We start from the raw sequence: 25,063 nt of genomic DNA, 5'->3' as shown, positions 1-25,063 counted from the left end.
CAATTGCTTCTTGGTCATGATGTTTGTGCGGGAATAGAAACCCTAAGACAATGGTTTTGATGTGTTCTTGGATTCAGTTTGCTAGAATTTTATTGAGCATTTTTGCATAGATAACATAATCTTTCTGTTTATTTTGTGGAATAATTTGAAAGTGTTGGTATTCTTCTTTGAAGTTCTGGTAGAATTCTACACTAAAACAATCTGGCCCTGCACTTTGTTGTTGAGAGGTGGTTAATGACTGCTTCTATTTCCTTAGGGGTTATGGGATGGTTTAGATAGTTTTTAATTGATCTTGATTTTAACTTTGGTATGTGGTATCTGTCTAGATAATCATCCATTTCATCTAAGTTTTCCAGTTTTGTGGAATATAGGCTTTTGTAGTAAAAGCTACAGTGTCTGTCACCCTTTTCATTTCTGATTTTGTTGATTTGGATACTGTCTCTGTGCCCTTTAGTTAGTTTGGCTAAGAATTTATCTATCTTGTTGACTTTTTCAAAGAAACACCTTTTGGGTTTTTTGATTCTTTGTATCATTCTCTTTGTTTCTAGTTGGTTGATTTCCACCCTGAGTTTGATTATTTCCTACTATCTATTCATCTTGGGTGTGTTTGCTTCTTTTTGTTCTAGAGCTTTCAGGTGTGCTGTTAAGTTGCTACTGTAGGATCTCTCCAATTTTTCTATGAAGGCACTTGGTGCTATAAATTTTTCTCCTAGCACTGCTTTCATTGTGTTCCATAAGTTTGGTTATGCTGTGTCTTCATTTTAATTGAATTCTAGAAAGTCTTTAATTTTGTTCTTTATTTCTTCACTAACCAAGTTATCATTGAATACAGAGTTCTTCAGTTTACATGCATATGTGGGGTTTCTGTTGTTTTTGTCGCTATTGAAGTCTAGCCTTAGACTTTGGTGATCTGATAGGATGCATGGGTTATTTCAATCTTCTTGTGTCAGTTGAGGCTTGATTTGTGTCTGATTATATGATAAATTATTGGGAAGGTAACATGGGGTGCTGAGAAGAAGGTATATTCTCTTCTTTTGAGGTGAAATATTCTATAGATATCTGCTAAATCCATTTGGATCATAACTTCTATTAGTTTCACTGTGTTTAGTTTCTGTTTTAATGACCTGCCCATTGGTGAGAGTGGGGTGTTGAAGTCTCCCACTATCATTGTGTGGGGTTCAATGTGTGTTTTGAGCTTTAGTAAAGTTTCTTTTATTAATGAGGGTGCCCTTGTATTTGGGTCATAGATGTTCAGAATTGAGACTTCATCTTGGTGGATTTTATTAATATGAAGCGTCCTTCCCCATCTCTTTTAATAACTTTTGATTAAAAGTCTATTTTATTGGATATTAGAATGCCTACCCACTTGTTTTTTGAGACCATTTACTTGGAAAACTTTTTTCTATACTTTTTCACTGAGCTAGTGTCTGTCTTGTCACTGAGGTGTTTTTCTTGTATACAGCAAAGTGCTAGATTCTACTTGCATATCCAGTTTGTTAGCCTGTGTCTTTTTATTGGGGAATTAAGTCCATTGATGCTAAGAGATATTAAAGACCAATGATTTTTGGTTCTTTGTTGTTGTTGTTGTGGAGATAGTAGTATGCATGATTCTCTTCTTTTTGGTTTGTTGTGAGATGATTAATATCTGTTTCTTGGGTATAGTTATCCTCCTTGCATTAGAGTTTTCCTTCTAGTATCATCTGTAGGGATGTATTGGTAGAAAGATATTGTTTAAATTTGGTTTGTCATGGAATATCTTGGTTTCCCCATCTATGATGATTGAGAGTTTTGCTGGGTATAGTAGCCTGGACTGGCATCTGTGGACTCTTAGGGTCTGCTTGACCTCTGTCCAGGCTCTTCTGGCTTTTAGAGTCTGTGTTGAGAAGTCTGGTTTAATTCTGATTGGTCTGCCTTTATATGTTATTTGGCCTTTTTGCCTTACCACTTTTAATATTCTCATTGTTCTGTGCATTTAGTGTTTTGATTATTATGTGATGAGAGGATTTTCTTTTCTGGTCCAATCTATTTGGTGTTCTTAGGCTTCTTGTACTTTTATGGCCATCTTTTACTTTAGGTTGGGGAAGTTTATTTCTATGAATATGTTGAAGGTATTTTCTGGTCCTTTGAACTGGGAATCACTTTCTTCTATTCCTATTATTTTAGGTTTTGGTCTTCTCATTGTGTCCTGAATTTCCTGGATGTTTTAGGTTAGGAACTTTTTACACTTTGTATTTTCTTTGACAATTGAGTCAATATCTTCTATGGTGCCTTCTACACCTGAGATTCTCTCTTCTATCTCTTGTATTCTGCTGATGATGCTTGCATCTGTAGCTCCTGATCTCTTTCCTAAGTTTTCCATTTCCAGGGTTGCCTCCATATATAATTTCTTTATTGGTTCTATATCCAGTTTTAGGTCTTGGACCATTTTGTTCAATTCCTTTACCTGTTTGATCATGTTTTCCTTTAAGGGATTTCTTTAAGGGATTTATTTGTTTCCTCTTTAAGGGCTTCTAGCTGTTTGCCTGTGTTTTCCTGTATTTCTTTAAGTGAGTTATTTATATCCTCCTTAAAGGCCTCTATTATCTTCATGAGATGGGTTTTTAGGTCAGCATCTTGCCTTTCAAGTGTATTGGAGTATCCAGGACTTACTGTGGTCGAATAACTGGGTTCTGATGTGGCTCAGTAGCATTGGCTTCTGTTGCTTATGTTCTTCTGCTTGCCTCTTGCCATCTGGTTATCTCTAGTGTTAACTGGCCTGGGTGTCTCTGACTAGAGCCAGTCTCTTGGGAAACAGGCTGTTCTGTTTCTGGTTAGGGGAACCTCCTGTGTCCCTGGTTATGGTGGACTTTCTGAAAGACTGGCAGACTGGGAGGTGTGAGAGAGGAAGAAGCACACTGATCTGCTCCAGTGGAAGTGTAGACTGGAAAGGAGATGGGGTTTGCACAGAGTGGAGGGGTCCCCATCTGCTGGCTCCATGAGGGTCCCAGTTTGGGTGGTTATTTGGGCAGGGGTCTCACCTGTGTCCCTGGGAGACCTGCAGATGTGGGGTGAGTAAAGGAGCAGACATGCCAATCTGCCCCTGTGGAAGTGAAGGCAGGAAGGGAGATGGAGTTCACTGAGGGTCAGTTTTCATAATGTCTGATTTCTCTACTATTTTAAATGTAGTACTTAAATTAAGCAGTGAAAACACATAGTTTTCCTGAGTCAAATATGGTGATCACTCTAGCAAACAACATCTAACTTGTAAAAGTACCATCGACTACTGAGTGGAATGGATTCTCCACCTTTGGGCCTTACACAGATGTATGGTGTCAAATGCTAGCTTGCTGAAAGGTGCATAACTTTGAGTGCTGGCTTTGTGTGTGGACGGTGTGAATAAATGCTTTCTTTTCTCTTTGCCAGGCCTCTCTATTCGGAGTGTGTGCTGGAAAGCTGACCGCCTTCTAGCAGGAACCCAGGACAGTGAGATATTTGAAGTCATTGTTCGAGAGCGAGATAAGCCAATGCTCATTCTTCAGGGCCACTGCGAGGGGGAACTGTGGGCTCTGGCATTGCACCCCAAGAAACCTCTGGCTGTGACAGGCAGTGATGACCGCTCTGTCAGGTGAGGCTCCACCATACCCTCATGGACTTCCTGGGGATAACATATTTCTTTTGCTCAAATATGTTTGTGATTTAAGGATAAACTGCAGCATAGGCACACACACTTTCCAAATGGAAGCTAGAGTATTTAGCAAGAGGTAGTTGGCTTCTTAGAGTGTTGGTGTTGTTATCTTTTTTTGCTTCATCTAAAGTCATGAAAATCTTTTCAAACGTGAAAATGTGTGAGTACCATTTAGGCTTTCTTCCAGTTGTCTTTTTAGTTCAACAGAAAAGCCAGTAGTGTTACTCTTTGGTAAGACAAGATTTCTTTCCCATTCATGTACTTGCCCTTTTTTGTAGGGAATTGCTAAGCCATTTTAGGATTTAATTAGACTCTCATCCTTCATGATAGTTTCAGCTCTGATTTTAAAGTTGTTTTCAACACACGAGCAAATTATTTCCTTTTTGCGAATTCTGAAATGAGTTTAGACATTGTCATCAAACAAAGGAGAATGCTAATTTCTGAGGCAATGTGTAATTTTTTCAGGACTTGAATGGTTCTTGCTATGGGTTGTTTATTCTTTAAATGTACAATATTGAGTAAAATGATCAAATTAAGCAAACCTTTAGTATTCTGACAAATGTTATATTTATTTGAGACTGCAATGTGTTTAGTAAACTTAAAGCATTCAATAACAAAATCCTTTCACAGGGAGGATTGAGAGTGATCATTTCATGTATATATTTCATGTATATATTAGTGTTTCTGAGCTTTGGAAACTAAAATAGAACCATGTAAACTATGCTAAAGGTCCCTGGCTTTTCCCACTTACTCTATAGGTTTATATAACTCTCAAAACATAGGATGCTCAATTCTGTGGTTTAGTTCCTACCAAATGTGTAAACCTTATTAACTTCAGACTGGGTAGAAATAGTTATAGTTCTTCACAGACAACATAAATGTCTAGTTGTCATATGCATCTCTTTGTTTTTTTCTTTCTTTCTTTCTTTTTTCTTATTTTACTCTGAGCGCCTTCAAAGCAGCCAAAACAGTGCCCAAAATTAACCAAATTCCTATAACTGGTTCTTATTCATCCAAGGGAAACAGTTCATGAAAGTCCTTGATTTTTATATTTTTAGAGTTAAGTCTCAGAGTTGTAAATATGGCTGAGATACTCAGAATCTGTAGTATTCTCTCCTCAGCAATTAGTTCGGTGAAACATCTGAGTGTATTTTTTGCAGAACTTTGAAGTATAAAGGGCAGAAGCCAAGCTTTCTTGAGATAAGCTTAGAAGCCTTAGGGAAATAGTACGACTGACAAGGGAGTGGCCGTGCCTTCATTCTGCTAAAGGAAAACTTACATTGCTTACAGCATGGAGTCACAAAAAAATGGATGAAAGACTATCCTGAGCTTTAGGCTGAAGACTTCAGGCTTCCTAAGGGACCAATCAGGCACTCACTGTGAAGCTCCTCGAATCTCCCAAGGGTACACTTAAGGAAACTGCCACTTGGGACTTACACTTGTTTCAGAACTGCACATTCTTGGTTCTTCTAGCAGACATTTACTGTGTATAAAGAGAAGACTGTCTTAAGAAAGCCTTCACAGAGCCAGATAGATAGCTTGGTGGGTAAAGACATCTGCTGCCAGTCCTGATGACATGCCCAGGGCTTGAAAGTTACATATTGGAAGAAGAAAATCAATTCAATGTATATCATCATCATCATCACCACCACCACCACCTCCACCACCATCATTATAAGATAATCTCTCACAGAGATCAAAGGCCCCAACTACAACTAACAAAGAAGCTGTTGTTTGTATATTGTAAATACTTCCTCTGGGTTCACTGAGCTTGGGGTACCTGGATTAAGTGTCTGGAGCTAGGAACCCTATAGTAGTTTTACCCAAAGCTCTGTGAGCTGTGCTTGCCTCCTGGTCCATATTTCTCCAGAAGAAACTGTACATTTTGGCTACCAACATCATAAAGCATTGTCCTATAAATAGTGGCCCATCAGTACAGTCTTGAGGCTTCTAAATGATAACCATAAGTAAGTTCTAGGGCTGTACAAGAGACATCATTTGTTCTTATATCTCAGATACCTTCTCTCAAACACCAGGGAATCCAGTAAATGTGATATGCATTTCTGTCTACATATGCTTAAGTACCAACTACTTGAAACTTTTCATGAGTGCTTAAGAGAAACTAACAGTGACCACATGTCCTAACTGCTTTTCTGTCAACTTGACACAAGCTAGAGTCATCTGAGAGGAAGGAGCCACAGTTGAGAACATGCCTCCATAAGATCCAGCTATAAAGCATTTTCTTAATTAGTGATTTATGGGGTAGGGCCCAGGCCAAGGAGGGTGTTTCTATCCTTGGGCTGGTGGTCCTGGGTTCTATAAGAAAGCAGGCTGAGCAGCTTATGTGAGCAGCCCAGTAAGTAGCCCCCCTCCATGTGTCTACATCAGCTCCTGCCTCCAGGTTTCTGCCCTGCTTAAGTTCCTATCCTGACTCCCTTCAATGATGGACAGTGCTGCAGACATATAAGCGAATAAACCCTTTACTCTCTAAGTTTCTTTGCTTGTTGTGTTTCATCACAGCAATAGTAACCCTCCTAGCTAAGACATAACACTAGCAGTTCCTCCCCTTGGAGCATGGTTTACAGTTATTGGCATAAATATAGGACAATTTCTAATTTTCAAAGAGAAGACATTTTGCAAAGTGGTGTTTATATCTTCTGGTCTGTGGATCTCAAAATCTTTGCAAATGTAATTTCACCTCATATTTCTTGCTGAGTTTTTCAAATGACGGAAGTGGCCCAAAGATAGACAAAACACTTCCCCAGGTTCTCTGACAGGCCATGATGAAGGACGCCGGTGTGGGGTTACCATGTTCTTTACTGTTGTCAGTGTGAAGAGCAGGCCTTCCTGTCCTGGGCTGGTAGATGGCTGACAGGTTGGTTTGGTCTTTGTTCTACTCTGTTCTGGTTTTTGTTTTGTTTTGTTTTGTTTTTTTCTTTTTTCGAGACAGGGTTTCTCTGTGTAGCCCTGGATGTCCTGGAACTCACTCTGTAGACCAGGCTGGCCTTGAACTCTACTCTGTTCTTGATCCTTAGACTGTGGAGTCTTGCTGACCATGCCTTGATTGCCCGCTGCAATATGGAGGAAGCAGTTCGTAGTGTATCCTTCAGCCCAGATGGATCTCAGTTGGCCCTAGGCATGAAGGACGGCTCTTTCATTGTCCTCCGAGTCAGGTACATTCAATACTGAAAATGATACTTTGAGATATTCCTTTGCTAAAAATTAAAGAGTACCCTGGTCATAAAATATGTCAGGCTGATAGGAAATCTCTTACCTGTGATTCTGAAATCCAAAACACTAAAATCCAGATGTCTTTGGTAAACTATTTACAAGCAGAACCAAATATAGGGATGTGAGTCTGTCTATAGTCTTCAGTCTCTTTATAGAAAGAATGTGTTGTTTGATTTTCTGCAAAAAGTACTGTTTTGTTTTGTTTTGTTTTGTTTTGCTTTGTTTTGTTTTGTTTTTTTATAGGATAGGATCTCACTGTGTCTGGCTGTTTATTGGATTCACTCTGTCTGTTTTAGAGTTGATGACTCCTCCTTCACTGGCTCAGGGGACCTGCAAGTCATAATCCTGTCTCTAGTTAGGGAAAAATCAACCCCAGTGAGCTTTCAGATATGAGCAGAAATTAATCTTAACATAATTTGTCCAATTTTATGCTCCGGTGGCTGACCACACATCCAAAAATATATGGCAGCATAAATTGCGCTTGGTGGATTTTTTTTTAAAAGATGCCACAAAGAAGGTTCTGCTGGATTCGAGAGGGGTTGGGAGAAGAGAAAAAAGTGGTCAAAATATACTATGTATAAATTTTTCCAAGAATTCATAATTTAAGAAAGAATTTAACCAAAAAAATACAAAGTGTTTTAGTGATTTGGCATATTCATTATGATCCTTTATGGTGAGAACTGAGAGATTGAATACCATTTTCACATTTTAAAAGCTAGTAATTTTCTTCCTTTTAGACTTATTCCTAGACGGGGGTGGGGGGGGGTGGGGGGGGGGAATGGCTCAGTGGTTAAGAGCACTGTCTGTTCTTCCAAAGGTCCTGAGTTCAATTCCCAGCAACCACATGGTGGCTCACAACCATCTGTAATGGGATCTGATTCTTCTGTCATGCAGACACACATGCAAAGAGAGTACTAATATACATGAATAAAGAAAGACTCATTCTTCTGAAATAACAATAAGTATAATAGTTGTTTATCTTTTTTTTCCTCCTTCAGACAGGATCTCACTATATCATTATATAGCCCTGTCTGGCCTGAAACTTAGTGTGTAGATGAGCTGGCTTCCAGCTCTCAGAGGATATTCCGCTTCTGCCTTCCAAGTGCTGGAATTAAAGGCATATGCCACCATATCGGCTCTCATTTTTTTTTCTCTAAAGATTTATTGCCCTGAATGTATGCCACAGGACACTGGACACTGAGAAAGAGGTCCACCCCAGTCTTTGCAATCCAGGGCAATTAGTTACCTTTCTTCTTGTGTGTACTTTTTTTTTTTAAATCAACTCTCATTTTTAAAGCATAAACTTAATTTTTATACTATTTTTTTATTTTTACTTATTTTTACTCTAATTTTGATATGTTTTGACTTTCTCTGTGGCACATTTTAAGTGGCTTTTAAGTCTAATTTTTAAATAAAGATTTCAATAATATATAGTTAAACATGAAAGCAAATATTCCTTGTGTAAGGATTGTTATATTTACCCCGAGGGCACAAAATATTATTTCAAATGTTTGTTTTACTTTTTATAAGCAGGATATAAGTTATAAACATGTTATATCATTTTATGAATATAAATATTTTAGTTCCTGTAGGATTTTTCTTTCTTGACGACACACACCTTTTAAAATAAGACTTGGGTTTTATATTTCTCAATTTTCTGCTTGTCAATTTGTATTTTATTCTTACAGAGATATGACAGAAGTCGTTCATATCAAGGACAGGAAAGAAGTCATTCATGAGATGAAATTCTCCCCAGATGGCTCTTACCTCGCAGTAGGATCCAATGATGGCCCTGTAGATGTCTACGCTGTTGCCCAGCGCTATAAGAAAATAGGAGAATGCAACAAGTCCCTGAGTTTCATCACGCACATCGACTGGTCTCTGGATAGTAAATACTTGCAAACCAACGATGGTGCTGGGGAGAGACTGTTCTACAAAATGCCATGTGAGTCCTAGGTAGATGATTATGCTTGTGATAAGTGCTCATGAAAATAAACCCGGAACCACACACAAAAGGGTAGAGAATGTCCTGTGACCTCAGGGTAAGGAGTGTGCTCTGAGACAAGATCCCTAAGTCATGGCCCACAGAGAAAACATTAGTGAGTTGTGTCATGTTAATAATTTATATAAGGAAAACACGGGGAAGACTTAAAGACAAAGCCTGCAGGGAGCATACATACCTATGTTGTTCTAAGGGGTGAAGGATATACAGCAGCACTGAAGGCCATTTTAATTATTTAGACAGTCTTACACGGTGAAAGAGGAAGATGCACAGTGCTGTCAAGAACATGCACAGAACTGTTTGCTGGGATTGCAAGAACCAATGCCATAGCAAGTTTCTAAGTGGCCATCCGAGTGAGGAGAGCTTAAAGTATGTAGTCACAGACAGTAATATCACAGTAACTAGTCCAACTTGTTATGGATGTACAGATGTTATGATATGGATCATTCTCAAAAGTGTAATGCTGAGCAAATAAATGCAAATGATATGCACAGTGGACATTTATATAAAGTATTATGATATTAAAACAAGTTCACAGATAATAGCCACTTACATACAGAGAAAATGGTTTTTAAATGTATGGGAAAGTTTAGCATCTAATTCAGGGTATTGGTTGCCTCTAAGGAAACAAAAAGAAATTAAATTAGGGATGAGTGTCCAGTGGATTTTAAGTGATTATAATATGTTCTTAAAATTGTGTTATAAAGAGACTGATGGAGTGACTCATCACATAAAGGCACTTACCATGCAATCCCCGTGTACCGAGTTCAATCCTCAGAACCCACCCACACCCTACCAGACAAGTCATCCTCTGACTTACACACACACACACACACACACACACACACAAACCTTAATAATAGTAACAAATAATTGTCTGTGATAAAGACCAGTAATAGTCATTGAAACTCAGTGCTACAAACACTTGCTCCTTATAGTACTCTGTCACCTTCTGCATAATTGAAATATTTCATCATTTTTAGAAAAAGAGGACAAAAATTGAAAAAAAGAAAAAGAAAAAATTGTTGTTCCATGGACTTTCGTGTGGAGTCCATGGCTGCTTTGTTCCATGCCCAACCTTTTGCTTTTTTTTAATGGGATATTTTATTTATTTACATTTCAAACGTTATCCCCTATCCCGGTTTCCCCTCTGCAAATGCCCTATCCTATCCTATCCCCTCTTACCCTGCTTCTATGAGAGTGCTTCCAAACCCACCCACCCACCCACTCCAGCCTCACCACCCTAGCATTCTTCTACACGGGTGCATCAAGCCTTCACAGGACCAAGGGCCTCCCCTCCCATTGACGCCAGATAAGGCCAATTAAGCTTATTCAGTCCTTCCCCTAACTCCTCCATTGAGGTCCCTGTGCTCAGTCTGATGGTTGGTTGTGAGGATCCCCATCTGTATTGGTCAGGCTCTGGCAGAACCTCTCAGGAGACAGCTATATCAGTCTCTTGTCAGCAAGCACTTCTTGGCATCCACAATAGTGTCTGGGTTTGGTATCTGCATATGGGATGGATCCCCAGTAGGGTAGTTTCTGGATGGCCTTTCCTTCAGTCTCTGCTCCACTCTTTGTCCCTGAATTTCATTTAGACAGGAGCAATTCTGGGTTAAAATTTTGAGAAGGGTGGGTGGCCCCATCCCTCATTTGCAGGGTGGGGGGTGCCTAACCTCTGGATATAGTCTCAACAGATTCTCCCTCCCCTTTGTGGGGTATTTCAGCTAATGTCATTCCTGTGGGGTCATAGGAGGCTCTTGCTTTCCTGATATCTGGGACTTTCTGGTTGCTATCCTCAGTTCCCCATCCCCCATTGCTACACACCTCTGTTCAATTTCCTGACCCTCTGTACATCTCCTCCATATCCTCCTATACCTGATTCTTCCCCCCTCTTTTCCCCCTCCACGTCTTCTCTTCCCCCCAAGTCCATCCCACCCTCTACTTCCCTTGATTATTTTGTTCCTCCTTCTAAGTAGAACTGAAGCAACTACTCTTTGGTCTTCCTTCCTCTTGAGCTTCATGTAATCTGTGAGTTGTGTCATGGGTATTCCACGCTCTTTGCCTAATATTCACTTATCAGTGAGTAGATACCATGTGTGTTCTTTGTGACTGATTTACCTCAGTCAGGATGATATCTTCTACATCCATTCATTTGCCTGAGAATTTCATGAAGTCATTGTTTTTAATTGCTGAGTAGTACTCCATTGTGTAAATGTACCACATTTTCTTTATACATTCTTCTGTTGAGGGACATCTGGGTTCTTCCCAGCTTCTGGCTATTATAAATGTGGCTGCTATGAACATAGTGGAGCATGTGTTCGTATTACATGTTGGAGCATCTTCTGGGTATATGCCCAGGAGTGGTATAGCTGGGTTCTTAGGTAGTTGCATTTCCCTGGTGACTAAGGATATTGGACATTTCTTTAGGTACTTCTTGTCCTTTTGAGTTTCCACAGTTGACAATTCTCTGTTTAGCTGTGTTCCCCCCTTTTTTTTAAAATTTTAAATAGGGCTATTTGGTTCTCTGGAGTCCAACTTCTTGAGTTCTTTGTATATATTGGATATTAACGCTCTATTGGATATAAGATTGGTAAAGATCTTTTCCCAATCTGTTGGCTGCCATTTTGTCCTACTGACAGTATCCTTTGCCTTACAAAAGCTTTGCAGTTTTATGAGGTCCTATTTGTTGATTCTTGATTTTAGAGCATAAGCCATTGGTGTTCTGTTCAGGTAATTTACCTCTGTGCCCATGTGTTCAAGGCCTTTCTCTTCTATTAGATTAAGTTTTATGGGGAGGTCCTTGATCTACTTGGACTTGAGCTCTGTACAGGGAGATAAGAATGGATCAATTTGCATTCTTCTACATGTTGACTGCCAGTTGAACCAGCACGATTTGTTGAAAATGCTGTCTTTTTTTCCACTGCATGGTTTTAGCTTCTTTGTCAAAGATCAAGTGACCATAGGTATGTGGGTTCATTTCTGGGTCTTAAATTCTATTCCATTGATCTACCTGCCTGTCACTGTACCAATACCATGAAGTTTTTATCACTATTACTCTATAGTAGAGCTTGAGGTCAGGGATGGTGATTCCCCCAGATGTTATTTTATTGTTGAGAATAGTTTTCACTATCCTGTGTTTTTTGTTTTTTCAAATGAATTTGAGAATTGCTCTTTCTAACTCTATGAAGAATTGAGTTGGAATTTTGATGGGGATTACATTGAATCTGTAGATTGCTTTTGGGAAGATGGTCACTTTTACTATATTAATCCTGCCAATTCATGACCTCATCATCTGAGGTCTTCTTTGATTTCTTTCTTCAGAAACTTAAAGTTCTTGTCATACACCTCTTTCACTTGTATGGTCAGAGTCATACCAAGATATTTTATATTGTTTGTGACTATTGTGAAGGATGTCATTTCCCTAATTTCTTTCTCAGCCCATTTACCCTTTGAGGGTAGGAAGGCTACTGATTTGTTTAAGTTAGTTTTATATCCAGCCATTTTGCTGAAGTTGTTTATCAGCTGTAGGAGTTCTCTGGTAGAATTTTTGGGGTCACTTAAGTATACTATCATATCATCTGCAAATTGTGATATTTTGACTTCTTCCTTTCCAGTTTGTATCACTTTGACCTCCTTTTGTTGTCTAATTGCTCTACCTAGAACTTCAAGTACTATTTTGAATAAATAGGGAGAGAGTGAGCAACTTTGTCCACTCCTTGATTTTAGTGGGATAGTTTCAAGTTTCTCTCCATTTAGTTTGATGTTGCTACTGGTTTGCTGTATATTGCTTTTATTATCTTTAGGTTTAGTCCTTATATCCCTGGTCTTTCCAAGACTTTTACCATGAAGGAATGTTGAATTTTGTCAAATGCTTTTTCAGCATCTAATAAATGATCATGTTTTTTTTTTTCCTTTGAGTTTGTTTATGTAGTGGATTACATTGATGGATTTCCATATATTGAACCATCCCTGCAACCCTGGGATGAAGCCTTGGTCATGGTGAATGGTTGTTTTGATGTGTTCTTGGATTCAATTAGCAAGAATTTTATTGAGTATTTTTGCATCAATATTCATAAACAAAATTGGTCTGAAGTTCCTTTTTGGGGTTTTTGTGTGGTTTTGGTATCAGCATAACTATGGCTTCATAGAATTAATTGGGTAGTGTTCCTTCTGTTTCTATTTTGTGGAATAGTTTGAAGAGTATTGATTTTAGGTCTTCCTTGAAGGTCTGATAGAATTCTGCACTAAACCTATCTGGTCCTGGGATTTTTTTTGGTTGGGAGACTTTTGATGAATGCTTCTATTTTTTTAGGGGTTATGGGACTGTTTACAAGGTTTATCTGATCCTGATTTAACTTTGATACCTGGTATCTGTCTAGAAAATTTTCCATATCATCCATATTTTCCAGTTTTGTTGACTATAGGCTTTTGTAGTAGCATCTGATGATTTTTAAAAATTTCCTCAATTTCTGTTATTATATATCCCTTTTCATTTCTGATTTTGTTAATTTGCATACTGTCTCTGTACCCTCTAGTTTGTCTGCTAAGGGTTTATCTATTGTGTTGATTTTTTGAAAGAAAAAAAATTGGTTTTGTTGATTCTTTGTTTAGTTCTTTTTGTTTCTACTTGGTTGATTTCCACCCTGAGTTTGATTATTTCCTGCCATCTATTCCTCTTGGGTGTATTTGCTTCTTTTTGTTCTAGAGCTTTCAGTTGTTCTGTTAAGCTGCAATTGTATGCTCTCTCCAGTTTCTTTTTGGAGGTGCTAAGAGCTTTCATTGTGTCCCAGAAGTTTGGATATGTTGTGCCTTCATTTTTATTAAACTCTAAAAATTCTTTAATTTATTTCTTCCTTGATCAAGTTATCATTGAGCAGAGTGTTGTTCAGCTTTCACGTGTATGTGGACTTTCTGTTGTTTATTTTTTGTTGTTATTGAAGACCAGTCTTAGTTCATGGTGATCTCATAGGATGCATGGGATTATTTTAATCTTCTTGTATCTGTTGAGGACTGTTTTGTTACCGATAATATGGTCAATTTTGGAGAAGGTAAATGAGGTGCTGAGAAGAATATATAGTCTTTTGTCTTAGGATAAAATGTTCTATAGATATCTGTTAAATCCATTTGGTTTATAACTTCTGTTAGTTTTACCCTGTCTCTGTTTAGATTCTGTTTCTATGACCTGCCCATTGATAAGAGTGGGGTATTGAAGTCCCCCACTATTATTGTGTGAGGTACAATGTGTGCTTTGAGCTTTAGTAAAGTTTCTTTTATGAATGTGGGTGCCCTTGCATTTGGAGCATAGATGTTCAGAATTGAGAGTTAATCTTGGTAGATTTTTCCTTTGATGAATATAAAATGTCCTTCTTTATCTTTTTTTTTTATATAACTTTTGGTTAGAAGTCTATTTTGTTGGATATTAGGATGGCTACTCCAGCTTGTTTCATGGGACTGTTTGCTTGGAAAATTGTTTTTCAGCCTTTTACTCTGAAGTAGTGTCTGTTTTTTTCACTGAGGTGTGTTTCCTGTATGCAGCAAAATGTTGGGTCCTATTTACATATCCAGTCCGTTAGTCTGTCTTTTTATTGGGGAATTGAGTCCATTGGTGTTAAGAGATATTATGAACTAAGGACTGTTGCTTCCTGTTATTTTTGTTGTTGGAGGTGGAATTATGTTTGTGTGGCTATCTTCTTTTGGTTTGTTGAAAGAAGATTAATTTCTTGCTTTTCTAGGGTGTAGATCCCCTCCTTGTGTTGAAATTTTTCATCTATTATCCTTTGTAGGACTGGATTTGTGGAAAGATATTGTGTAAATTTGGTTTTGTCATGGAATATCTTGGTTTCTCCATCTACAGTAATTGAGAGTTTTGCTGGGTATAGTAACCTGGGCTGGTATTGTGTTCTCTTATGGTCTGTATGACACTGCCCAGGATCTTCTAGCTTTCATAGTCTCTGGTAGAGAAGTCAGGTGTAATTATGATAGGTCTGCCCTTATATGTTACTTGACCTTTTCCCCCTTACTGCTTTTAATATTCTTTGTCTTGTGCATTTGGTATTTTGACTATTATGGGACAGGAGGAATTTCTTTTCTGGTCCAGTCTATTTGGAGTTCTGTAGACTTCTTGTAGGTTCATGGGCATCTCTTTCTTTAGGTTAGGGAAGTTTTCTTCTATAATTTTGTTAAAGATATTTACTAGCCCTTTAAGTTGGGAATCTTTGCTTTCTTCTATACCTATGATCCTTAGGTTTGGTCTTCTCATTATGTCCTGGATTTCCTGGATGTTTTAGGTTAGGAGCATTTTACATTTTGCATTTGACTGTTGTGTCAATGTTTTCTATGGTATCTCTGCACCTGAGATTGTCTCTTCTATCTCTTGTATTATGTTGGTGATGCTTATGTCTGTGACTCCTGATCTCTTTCCTAGGTTTTCTATCTCCAGTGTTTTCTCCTTTTGTGATTTCTTTATTTTTTTCTATTTCCATTTTTAGATCCTGGATGGTTTTGTTCAATTTCTTCACTTGTTTGGTTGTGTTTTCCAGTAATTCTTTAAGCTGTTTTTCTGTGTTCTCCTGAATTTCTTTTATTTATTTATTTATTTATTTTATTACATATTTTCCTCAATTACATTTCCAATGCTATCCCAAAAGCCTCCCAAGCCCCCCCCCCCAACCATTTCTATTTTTGGCCCTGGCGTTCCCCTGTACTGGGGCATATAAAGTTTGCCTGTCCAGTGGGCCTCTCTTTCCAGCGATGGCCGACTAGGCCATCTTTTGATCTGAATTTCTTTAAGGAAGATATTTATAACCTTTTTAAAGTCCTCTATCATCATCATGAGATGTGATTTTAAATCAGAGTCTTGCTTTTCCAGTGTTTTGTGGTATCCAGGGCTTGTTGTGGTGGGAGAACTGGGTTCTGATGATGCCAAGTCGCCTTGGTTTCTGTTGCTTGTTATTGCCCTTGCCTCTTGCCATCTGGTTATCTCTCTTTTTTTTTTCCATTGGATATGAGCCTTTAGACAAGAGCTGACACATCAAATCTTTGAGGATTGTAGTCCTTAGTAGCTGTGAGTAAGTTAGAACCAGGTCTGATTATCATAATTTTATTATCTGGTGAAATGTAGCTTTTTAAGATCCCAGTGAGCACATTTTGTATTTGTGTGCACCTTTCAACTTTTATGAGATTCGCCTGTCTTATGTAACAGAAGTTAAATGACACTTAGTTTGTAAGACTAAAATGTCATATATAACATAATGATGTTCATATTATAGTCTTTAATAATTTTAAATCATTATTTATCTATTCTTCTCTCATATATTACATCTCAACCACAGTTCCTCACACACACTCCATGCCCGCCAACTACCTACCCTCTCCCCAATCCACTCTTCCTCCATTTCCCTTTGGAAAACAGCAGGCCTCCCAGTAATATCAACCATAGTGTGTCAGGTTGCAGACTAGGCAGCCCAATAGGAGGAAAAGGGTCACAAAAGGCAAAAGAGACACAGATAGTCCCTGCTTGAACTGTTAAGCGACCCACAACTGTAACATGTGCAGAGAATCTAGGTTAGACCTATGCAGGCTCCCTGATTGTCCATTCAGTGTCTGTGAGGCCCTGCATTCCTGGTTAGTTGATTTTGTGGGGTTTCTTGTGGTATCCTTGACCCTTCTGGCTTCTACAATCCTTCCTCCCCCTCTTTAGCAGGATTCCCCAAGCTCTGCCTAATGTTTGACTGTGTGTTACTGCATCTGCTCCTATCAGCTGCTAGATGAAGTCTCTCTCATCATTATTGTGTTGGCTTCTTTAATGGTTTTTTTTTTTTTTTTTTTTAAGGAAAGAATAAAGAAAACATAGATTTTTTTTATATGGTAAAAAAAAAAGTATATATTTAGAATTCGCCATCTGGACTCAGTTTAGCTGATCACAATCTTGTTGGCAACATCTAGGGCATCATAATCAGGAGCCAAGTGAACATACGCATTCTTCTCTCCATCAGGCCTTCTCAGGGTATTGACTTTGGCCACATCAATGTCATAGTTTCTTGACAGTCTGTTTGATCTGATGCTTGTTGGCCTTGACATCCACAATGAACACAAGAGTGTTGTTGTCCTCTATTTTCTTCATGGCTGACTCCGTGGTCAGTGGGAATTTGATGATAGTGTAGTAATGATCAAGCTTGTTTCTCCTGGGCGCACTCTTTCGAGGATATTTTGGCTGCCTCCGGAGCTGCAGCATCTTGGGCCGCCGGAAGGTGGGTGATGTTCAGATCATCATCTTTTTGTGGCTGTGGAGGCCTTTCAGCACTGCCTTCTTAGCTTTCAAGGCCTTCGCTTTGGCTTCAGCTTTGGGAAGGGCAGGAGCTTCCTTCTCCACTTTTGGCGCCATCTTGGGGAAAGGGTGGCCCAGCCTAATTCTCCTAAAACATAGATCGTAACCTCCAATAATTATATATTGTCTTGAAATTTTTATCGAAGTATTACTTACTTGGGAGACTGAGGCAGAAGAAGTCAATGTTTGGGATCTGTTTTGGCAGTCTACTAAGGCTCTGACACAAAACAAAATATTAGAAAAAATAAGGTGTGGGTTACTGGCAGAGCTCTGGCCTAGCATGTAGGAGGCATTGTACTGCATACTTCGCTTTTTCATGTGTGTGGGAACATCTGGAGCCATTTGTCAGTTGGAATGAAATCACATCCTGCTCAAGGATGGGGCTGAAGCTTACGTTATCGCTCTGTTATGGGCACTTGGCTTATTTCCAGTGTATTTACAGGTCCAGGGGGTGCAGCTTCTATTGCCTCTGCAGCCTGCAGTGGTGAGGTCACTTTCTATTCTGAGTCACTTCCTGGAATGAAATCCCTTGAGCAGGAGCTGGTCTCAGATAATGCTCCAACTATACCCTCTCTGAGTCTATGGTCATTTAAATGCATTCTTTTAGAATATACAGTCCAGAAATTTTGAATATAGTTCAGAATTTTGGAGTTCCCTTTTGAAAAGATATCTGTTCCCCTGTTCTTTATTTGAAAATATATGCTTATCATAATAGGGTAGGCATGAGGATATATGCTTAATTGTATTGATTTTTTTTTAATTTAAAATGGCATCTAGTTAAATATTTCTACTCATTTGCTTCTGTGGCTTGATGTATTTTGTGCCATCTGTGAACCTCACTAATCTGCTAGCAGAAATAGGAACTGAGCTATGTATCTAGGAGCAGCTAACACACAGCCATTGTTAGGACCATTATCCAACAACCACCTATACTTAGCTCACCATAATCCTGTGGATTCAGTGACTAGGACTTAAATAATAAAATCCACTTTAAAATTTGTAGAGCCTGAATTTTTGTTTAAAGCAAAAATCACTTGTGGGGGGCTGGGGAGATGGTTCAGTGATTAAGAGAACTTGCTGATCTGGTAGAAGACATGAGTTTGATTCCCAGTACTGACAGATGGCTAACATTCTTACTCCCGCTCTGCTAGATCTAATATCTCTGGCCCCATTGGGCATTGCATTTACATGGACATACCCACATACATTATGCATATAATTTTAATCTTAAAAGTAAAAATTTCAAACACCATTTATAGCCTGGCAAGGTGGCACTTTCTGCTGCAACCCATGATCTGAACTCAGTTCCTAGAACCCACACAGTAGAAGGAGAGAAACAGGTCCTTCAAGTTGTCCTTTGTCTATCCTGAGCATGCATATAACCCACACCAATAAACTATGAAAAATCAAGTTTAAGACAAGCTTGGCCAAGGTTTTAAAGGCCTGGCAACATTTTGGTGACTCAGTGTTGACAACATGTAACCTAATGAGGTCACAAAAATACAAATACACTGTAGTAGCACCTGTAATTTGGAAAATAAGGTCGAGGTATCAATAGTTTGAGACATTATATTTAGCAATAATCATTTCCTATTATTTTCACTTCTAAATAGCTGATGCTTTCTTTAAATTCTTTCCAAAAAAAGTAACTAACTGGGTGAAGAGATTAGAACTTGCAGTTCCTCTGATCTATATATCTAATGAAGGTTTTAAGCACTAAGAAAAGAAAAATGATTAAAATATATTAGAATATACTTCACATATAAATGTAACATCATATTGACTGTTTTAGCAGGGAAGCCTTTAACAAGTAAAGAAGAAATCAAGGGGATTCCCTGGGCCTCCTGGACGTGTGTGAGAGGCCCTGAAGTGAGTGGAATTTGGCCCAAATACACTGAGGTTATTGACATCAATTCAGTGGACGCCAATTATAACAGTTCAGTGTTGGTTTCTGGAGATGATTTTGGACTGGTCAAATTGTTCAAATTTCCTTGTCTCAAAAAAGGTAAGCTGTTTGAGTGGGTAAAGACTTTCTCTGGACTCTCGATGCTGCTTAGCTAGTGGATTTTCTTACCTCTTCTCCAGACACTTCCATTTTCTTGTGTCTGCACTTATTTTTCACCTGTCTCACATAGAACATGCTGCTCAGTCCTCTCCTTTTGCTGTCCTATATAGTTCTGCAAATTTCAGGGAGAATTTGTTAAGAGTTAATATCATATTTCCACATGTTTATGGGAACAAGTAGTCATGATTTATATTGGGTTTTTATTCCTTTAAAATATTATAATTTAACTTTTTGTTTGTTTGTATTTGTTTTTCTTTTTTTTTTTTTTTTTTTTTTTTTTTTTTTAAAGATTTATTTATTATTATATGTAAGTACACTGTAGCTGTCTTCAGACACACCAGAAGAGGGAGTCAGATCTTGTTACAGATGGTTGTGAGCCACCATGTGGTTGCTGGGATTTGAACTCTGGACCTTCGGAAGAGCAGTCGGGTGCTCTTACCCACTGAGCCATCTCACCAGCCCCTGTATTTGTTTTTCAAGAGAGGGTTTCTCTGTGGAGCCCTGACTGTCCTGGAATTTGCTCTGTAGACCAAGCTGGCCCCAACCTCAGACATCCGCCTGCCTCTGTCTCTTGAGTGCTGGGACTAAAAGAAGGTGCCGCCACCACCTGGCTATAATTTAACTTTTATACATCCACCTACTTGCACTGCTACATGAAAACAAAAGCAAAAGCAATTCTTCTTAAATATAATTAAATAAACATAGCAGTTCTACAACTATGAGCCCCTTATCCTAGGACTAATCATTCAATTCTGTATTAGGTGATTTTTTTTTTTGAAAGAGAAATTGGGTTGAAAACAGTTTTCCATATTTCGCACTCATATGGAAGAATTCTAAGCTTTGAAGACTGTGATTGTTGTCACCAAGCAATGATCCTGGCCTTGTTTTGAAAATTTAGAGAAAGCCTCTCCACAAACTCTTCTTACTTCTACACTGTGCCCAGAAAGCTAGATCTTGGCAGAGTGGTCAATGGGAATATGTTGTTGCCTGCAAAGTTTTCACTTGAATGGTTTTTTAAGATATGCAGGGAAGGGGATGAAAGGTGCAATCAGAAAGTAATTCTCAACTAACTGGCAGTTTTGAAGCAGTGACAGTTACAGTACAAAATGGGTCATAAAATGCATCATGAATCACCATGACTCACACTGGACAGAATGGACATCAGCTCAAAGTGCTTGAAGCACAAAAAGACTTCAGTGTGACAAATTCAAGACCTCCCCTCTCTTCCTAATGGACCTTGTGGGTAATAATAGGACATAACTTGTTTAAATTAATGTGCATTTGAGAATAAGTTATGTTAGAAAGTATCTAGGAATTCAGAATTCAGGAAGATCACAGGTGAGGTTAGAAGCCACTTACTGGTCTCCAATGTCAGGACTCAAGAATAATGAAGTCAGTGAGAGTTGGCATCTTCTCTGTATCTCCAGACCTTAAGAGTGGACTCGAGTCTTTGAAATGGAGATGTGTGTGAGGGTCTGTTATGAGAGCGGGTGATGATATGAATAGTACTGTCAGAATTAAATGCCCATGAATAAAACATAACCCTGTGAGAAGATACAAAGTGGGCAATGGAGTAAATGAGGACAGGGAGACTGCAGGGTGAGCATGAGAGGAGCAGTGGAGCCTTCCTCAGCCATTTGCTCGAGTACCAAGGTCCTCAGATCAACCCAAATTCTACCTTGAATGCTACAGTCCATAAGTTTTGCAGTTTTGCCTGTGCTCTTCAAGCTTTTGTGCCAAAATTACTGGGAAAGGTTAATAAGAATATGTAGGAGTCTTGGTATAAATAAAAACTGATAAAACTTGACTCTTACAAGTCAGGATACCATTATTAAATGGTTTTCATTGCTGAGCCTGCAGGAAGACAAACCTGAGCATAGGCCGATGACTATGAGCCAGCGTGGAGAACTGAGAAAGCTTTATAGTTTTCTATTGTGAGCAAACAGACCTCACAACCAAGCCAACTTGACATATTTGGAATTACATGTGTGTATATATTCTGTTGTGCAGAAATTAGATGTAAGTGTTCTACAGTTAATGAAAATTGCTGAATTTATATTTTTACATGGCCTGCGCAATTTGTTTTTCTCATCTCAATAGTTTTCAAATCCTTTAGAATAAATAAGACAAATTTTCCTGATGCATGTCAATTGAATCCTGTGTGTGACTTCCCACATATTTGGGTCTTGTGTTGTATGCACTGGAAAACTGTTGTAAATTAGGAATTTACATGGCCAGCTTAAGTCTCTGAAAGATTACTTCGATATTATATGTAACAGGTTTTTTAAGCATTTGTCTGAGGGATGTTGTGTCTAGAATAGGTGTCAAAAAAAGGTGACTGGTTTAGTTAAAGCTGAAGATTTTGTTTCTAGACTGGATTAGGACTAGAGGGAGAAAAATAAAAGAACCATTGAGAATATCTCCTGAGTTTTGGGCCTGATCAGCCAGAGTGAAGGTGTCAGAGTGACAGGAAAGAGAGAAGGAAAAGGTGCTTTTGTAGGAGGTAAGGGTAAAATGGCTGGGGAGGCCTGCAGTCAGCCATGTGTTGCGGTACCTGTTAGACACTCAAACAGATAGGGCAGAATAGCTGGGGAGTCCAGCAGTCTGTCTCAGCCAAGTGGTGGGGTACCCATTAGATACTGAAACAGATCTGAGCTCCAGGGAGCTCCCAAGTTTAGCAATACACATTTGCTATTCAGGTGCACATGGAAAGATTTTTAAGCTGTGGAAGAGGTCAGTAGAGAAGAGATGATGGCTGAGACACAAGCCTTCCTTGGACAGATATCCAAAGGGAAATCTCGTATAGTCACTGCTTATCCCCAGCAAAGCTTTAGGAGAGGATGTGCCTCAGCTTACTGGACAAGTATTTGCTCAGTACTGTGCTAGAGTATGAAAGTGCTTCAGTACATCAGCACAAGTCCCCGCTGTCATGGAGCTTTGTACCACAGAGTGAGCACAGTGGACACAGAACTACAGACAATACGTCTGATGCCGCAGACCCTCTGGGCCCCTTTGTCTGCGTGGAACGGGTCTCTAGTCTCGGGTGGACAATGAGTAGGATGAGTGACAAACAGACACACACAGGAGAGGTCGCGTGGAATCTGAATGTACTTTTTCAAATCGAACATCAGACTTTTTATGCAGAAGACAATAAGGAAGTTGGGTGACATACCTGCAAGGTACAAATGAGGTAACCGGATGCTTAATGACTCTTACACAGAACAGAGGAATGAAAACGCAAAGACTGGCAGGAACTGGGCAATAAAATAACCGAGACAGAGTCAGCCCTATCTAAGGTCAGCTATAGTCTTAGAAGTCAGGTGTGAGAACTTTTCACTCCTAGGGCAAGGGCTTTCACACCCAAGTCATGGTGCTAACTAGGGAGTTCCGTTCTAGTTAACCATCTCATGAATAATGCAATACTCTAAAACTACAGCCGGATCTACTTCCTAAACCATTGTAAATTCCTGTATATGGGAGCGACTTGGCTTTTATTGATAGTGTAATACCAGAGGCTATTCTGAATGTCACTGTATAGCTCAAGGACGTTCTAGGACTGTTGGAACACTGGTGGAAGGCTTTAGCTATGTCAGAATTCAATCTTAAAAGGCACTTATAATAAGATGATACTGAAAGAGAGCACGTGGATCCATACATTAGACTAACTCGGGAATGGAGAATTAAGGGAACGCCAGACTCCAGGAGGAGAGCTTCCTTGAAACTCTTTTTGCCTCATGAACAGCTTTTAGGCATCCCTGCCTGACAGGCTGACTCGGCCAGAGTGCCATGATAGTCTGATGGTCATATGTGCTGTCAGGAAAAGCAAAGAGAAGAATGCTGTGCAGAACAACATAGTGCTGTTTCCACTAAGGAGACCAAAGAAGGGCTCACTTGGGTTTCATAGACTAGATACCTGCAGGATGAGAGAACCAGACATTCAGATATCCCAGGAAAGAGCATCACAAAGAAACAGCAGCAAATACAAGACCTAGAGACAAAGAACACTTTGGCAGGCTTGAGGAACTGCCAGGGGTCAAGTGTCTAAAGCAGAGTAGGTCAATGGGGAGATGGGAGAAAATGGGGTCAAAGCAGTAAGGGCTTAATTATCCGTGACAATGGTTTCAGCCTACTGAGGGTGAATTGCTTATCTATTGCTGTATAGTAACTCTACCTCCAAGTTTAGAAGTTAATATGAGAAATGATCTCACAGGTTTTGTGGAGGAGGAGGCTGAGGTAGAAATGGGGTGGGGTTGGGGAATTAATGAGTATCCTACTGGGTGGTTCTAGTTCAAGGTCTCTATCATGACTTATAGTCATCTAGAGGCTAGAACCAAGACCAGAAGTTCTGTTTTACTTCACAGATGTGACTTTCCACTGGAGGCCCCAGTTTCTTGTTCTAAAATCTCTCCACAGGCTATTTGTGTGTCCTTAGGACATGGCATGGCCCAAGAAAGACACCAAGGAGGAATCTATCATGACTTCTGCCTCTTCTTTGATATCACAAATTTTTACTTTTGCTATTTTGGTTTGAATTCTAATTTGGTCTTTGTTTGTGTTTTTCAAGACAGAGTTTCTCTGTATAGCCCTGGCTGTCCTGAAACTCATACGGTAGACCATGCTGGCCTCAAACTCAGAGATCCTGCTTCTGCCTTCCAAATGCTGGGACTAATGTGTGCAACCACTGCCTGATGAATTCTACTAATTTTATTTTAGTTATTTTTTTGCCATCTTCATAACCCACTGAAGAGACAGGTTAAGTGATCTCTGTAGAGGGAAAAGGCTAGCCCCACATTTCAAGATCTATAGAGATATAGGAAAAATATTTTGTTTATAGGAACTGCCTGCTTTAAGAATGGGTAAGATGTTAATTCTTGCATTTGTTTTTTTTTTAAGAAACATTGAAGCTGTGTGCATTGGTTGGAATAGGTTTAATAAGCATTTAGCCGTAGAGCTTGAATTTGAAAGACACATCTTCAGATTAATGCATAATGGAATAATTGGGGGCATGCGACTCCTTATTGTAATGTATAAGACTGGAAATATGTTTCTGGTATATTGAAATTTTTTTACTTGATGTGGAGGAGAATGTGATTGCTTTTTAGAAGAATGATTAGAAACATAATTAATCTCAAAATACTTTTCAGGAGCCAAATTTAGAAAGTATGTGGGCCACTCTGCACATGTCACCAACGTCCGTTGGTCCCACGATTTCCAGTGGGTGTTAAGCACAGGAGGAGCTGATCATTCTGTTTTCCAGTGGAGATTTATCCCAGAAGCAGTCAGCAATGGCGTGTTGGAAACCACACCCCAGGGTAAACAGCAGTCGGAACCTCTTTTTCTCTTCTCTTCTCTTCTCTTCTCTTCTCTTCTCTTCTCTTCTCTTCTCTTCTCTTCTCTTCTCTTCTCTTCTCTTCTCTTTCCTCTCCTCTCCTCTCCTCTCCTCCCCTCCCCTCCCCTCCCCTCCCCTTCTCTTTTCCTTTCTTTTCTTTTCTTTTCAAGATTTATTTATTTATTATATGTAAGTAGCTGTAGCTGTTTTCAGACACCCAGAAGAGGGCATCAGATCTCATTATGGATGGTTGTGAGCCACCACGTGGTTGCTGAGATTTGAAATCAGTCACTGCTCTTAACCACTGAGCCATCTCTCCAGCCCCAGTAAGAACTTTTCAGTGTCTTCATTTTTCAGAATCATTTCAAAGGATACTCCTAGTATCTGTTCTGGAGCTAAAGAGATAAGGTGGGTTTTAAAAACCCATGTATATAATGTAAATATAA

General features: G+C 39.1%; 1 protein-coding gene, 1 non-coding gene and 1 pseudogene across 9 annotated transcripts in view; 1 reads left to right on the top strand and 2 right to left on the bottom strand.

The window, feature by feature from the left end:
• Positions 1–25,063, top strand: part of Eml6 (echinoderm microtubule associated protein like 6) — a 283,002-nt gene that overhangs the window by 168,391 nt on the left and 89,548 nt on the right. For 7 of the 8 annotated variants that reach the window (XR_001779999.2, XM_017314517.2, XM_017314516.2 and 4 more), the window contains 5 exons: positions 3,403–3,604; positions 6,700–6,837; positions 8,584–8,840; positions 19,016–19,228; positions 24,433–24,600. Coding sequence is in view for 7 of the 8 variants with exons in the window: in XM_017314517.2 (XP_017170006.1) it covers positions 3,403–3,604; positions 6,700–6,837; positions 8,584–8,840; positions 19,016–19,228; positions 24,433–24,600 (978 nt within the window). In the remaining variant the exon portion in view is untranslated. The remainder of the gene's footprint in view (positions 1–3,402; positions 3,605–6,699; positions 6,838–8,583; positions 8,841–19,015; positions 19,229–24,432; positions 24,601–25,063) is intronic. The other variant, XM_017314513.2, reaches the window with a different exon arrangement.
• Gm22588 lies at positions 8,055–8,194 on the bottom strand. The gene has a single exon (XR_003949955.1). It is a non-coding gene; the product is annotated as a small nucleolar RNA SNORA81 (small nucleolar RNA).
• On the bottom strand, positions 16,770–17,295 carry Gm12094 (annotated as a pseudogene).

Source organism: Mus musculus, chromosome 11 (assembly GCF_000001635.26).
Source record: "Mus musculus strain C57BL/6J chromosome 11, GRCm38.p6 C57BL/6J".
In the NCBI taxonomy this organism is placed as follows: Eukaryota; Metazoa; Chordata; class Mammalia; order Rodentia; family Muridae; genus Mus; species Mus musculus.
Note: the sequence above shows the minus strand (reverse complement) of the source record. Positions and strands in the feature narration are given on the sequence as shown.